Here is a 2,750-nt window from a genome sequence, read left to right as displayed (position 1 = left end):
ACTTGGAACCAACCCAAATGTCCATCAATGATAGACTGGATTAAGAAAATGTGGCACATATACACCATGGAATACTATGCAGCCATAAAAATGGATGAGTTCATGTCCTTTGCAGGGACATGGATGAAGCTGGAAACCATCTATCTCAGCAAACTATCACAAAGACAGAAAACCAAACACTGCATGTTCTCACTCGTAGGTGGGAATTGAACAATGAGAACACTTGGACACAGAGTGGGGAACATCACATACCAGGGCCTGTTGGAGGGAGGGGAGCTGGGGGAGGGATAGCATTAGGAGAAATACCTAATGTAAATGACGAGTTGATGAGTGCAGCAAACCAACATGGTACACATATACTAAACGTTGTGCACATGTGCCCTAAAACTTAAAGTATAATAGTAAAAAAATGAACAAACGCAAACACAGGCCATTTTCAGTTAACTGGAACGAAATTTTGAAATTTTACATGTATATAAAAAATTATTAATGACACTTATAATTAAATAAATGCTTATTATAATAACAATGAAAAAGTATATCTCTTCTAGCAGGTTTATACACAAATCATGTTTGGTAATACAGTGTGGGCTATGGAGGAAAAGGCAAAATCATGTAATATCAGAGTGATGAGTGATAGAGATTCTTTCTTTCTTTCTTTCTTTCTTTGTTTTTTTTTTTTTTTTTCTTTTTGAAACAGGGCCTTACTCTGTTGTCCAGGCTGTCGTGCAGTGGCACAATCTCGGCGCTCCACAACCTCCGCCTCCTGGGGCAAGTGATTCTCCCACCTCAGCCTCCCAAGTAGCTGGGATTACATGCATGTGCCACCACACCTGGCTAATTTTTGTTATTTTTTGTAGAGATGAGGTTTCATCATGTTGTGCAGGTTGTTCGTGACCTCCTGAGCTCAATTGATCCACCATCCTCAGCCTCCCAAAGTGCTGGGATTGCAGCTCTGAGCCACTGTGACCTTTGGAAGGCACTGAAAACTCTTTGGAAGACACTTTGTTATATTACTCAACACTGAAAAATACACATTTAATTTCACCCAGCAATTTCACTGGTTGAATTTATCCTGTAAGTTTATATTCCTTTTTATGCACAAAGTATGAGGACATGAAGCATGCCCAGTCAGTGATGGAAGAAACCAAGCCGCCTTGTTGACTGCAACTTGTGTACTACTAGGCAAATTGCAGAGTCCAAAAAATAATTGTTGAATGAAGGAATGAACAGCAATAAGCCCTAAGTCCAATAATAGGTTACATAAATTTTAATGCAGTCTGCTATATCCATGCAGTAGAATAACAGCAGCTCAATAAAGAGTAAGATGGATGTATACCAGTTGATATGGGATGGCTGCAAAGACAGGAAAGAAAGACAAAATAGAAATCACACACAAACATGCTTGTGCAAATCAGGCTGTCTAAAAAGATAAAAGAGTAGCACTAACCAGCCTCTGGGTATGTGACTGACAAACTAAAGTTTGAGGTAGGGAGCTTTTTTCCTTAAGAAAGTTACTGTTAGAAATTTACTTTTCACGTTTTAGGATTTTGTGTTATCTAGATTATTTTTACCATAATTTTACTTAAGTTAAAAACAACCTCAGGCTGCTCTGTCTCTATGGAGTAGCCATTATTTTGTTTCTTTACATTCTTAATAAACTTGCTTTCACTCTAAAACAAACAAACAAGAGAAACTCTCAAAAACCTCATACTGAGACACACTGGAATTTGGTACTATAATATCTTTCCTGCTAGGCAGCTGTGTGATACTGAACAAGTCACTTAGAGAAAGGGCTAAATCTGGTTCAACTGCTAAATGCTTACTGTGTGCCAGGCACTGTGCTGGGCACAGCTTGTTCTGTTAAACTGGTTAATGTTCAATCTTCACAAACAATCAATGAGACAGGTATTTCCATCATTATTTAACAGATAAGGATGTTGAACATAAAGTGATAGAACTCAAGATCGCATGCCTCTTTCTAATTCTTATCTTTCCATCACCTCTTCTTTCAACGAGATGTAACATACCGGAAACACAAAAGAACTGCCCGACTACAACCCAGACTCGAAGTATACTGGGTTGTTTTACTGTCTTGACACTTAAGTGTTACTAGTAATAATACTATGTTGCTACTATATGGCTTCAGAACTTCAGTTTTACCAGCAATTTCACTTTCCCTGCTAATCTGGTCACGTGTGATAAATCTGAGCTTCGAACTTCTAAGCTGTTACTTTGTTTTGTACCACAAGCTTTCCTACAGAGGAAGGCATTTCCCGCAAACTTTGTAAGCTCAGGAGACTCATCTAGCGCAGGCGTTCCCCAGGCTTGAGATCAAATGGGCCATTATCCCACCGCTCCAACACTTTCTAGGTTTCTCGTTTCCATGACCCAGAGAAACTAGAAGGACCAGCGCCGGATTCTCGTAACACCTACAGCCTCAGCGCCCACGCCGGGTGGTTAGGGGCGCATTACCTGCCAGGGTCCTGCCTGCACCTTGGGCTTCGGCACGGGTCGGGGATCTGGGGTCGTGGGACAGGGGACGGGGCGGGTGAGGTGCGCACTGCGGAGCGCCCGGGGCACGCACGCTTACCCTCCAGGCCAGGTCCAGATCGAAATCCCGGGCGCGCAGGAACCGCAGCAGGAAGGAGTCGGTAAGCGGCAGCGGCGCGAGCGGGACGCCAGCTTCCAGGGCCCGGCGCCGCAGCGCTGCCAGGCCCGGCTGCAGCAACGGCGAGTGGTCCGGTAGC

At 43.1% G+C, this 2,750-nt stretch overlaps 1 protein-coding gene across 1 annotated transcript in view; it reads right to left on the bottom strand.

The window, feature by feature from the left end:
- TTPA (tocopherol (alpha) transfer protein) overlaps positions 1-2,749 on the bottom strand; it is a gene marked incomplete at its 5' end in the record, with an annotated part of 26,157 nt that extends 23,408 nt beyond the window's left edge. Inside the window, one exon of the mRNA XM_011931968.1 lies at positions 2,594-2,749. Coding sequence (XP_011787358.1) covers positions 2,594-2,749 — 156 coding nt within the window. The remainder of the gene's footprint in view (positions 1-2,593) is intronic.
- Between the last annotated feature and the right edge of the window lies 1 nt (position 2,750).

The sequence above is a fragment of the Colobus angolensis genome, unplaced genomic scaffold (genome assembly GCF_000951035.1).
Source record: "Colobus angolensis palliatus isolate OR3802 unplaced genomic scaffold, Cang.pa_1.0 Scaffold92, whole genome shotgun sequence".
NCBI classification, from domain to species: domain Eukaryota; kingdom Metazoa; phylum Chordata; class Mammalia; order Primates; family Cercopithecidae; genus Colobus; species Colobus angolensis.
The sequence above is the reverse complement of the archived record's forward strand: the minus strand, read 5'-3'. Positions and strand labels throughout refer to the sequence as shown.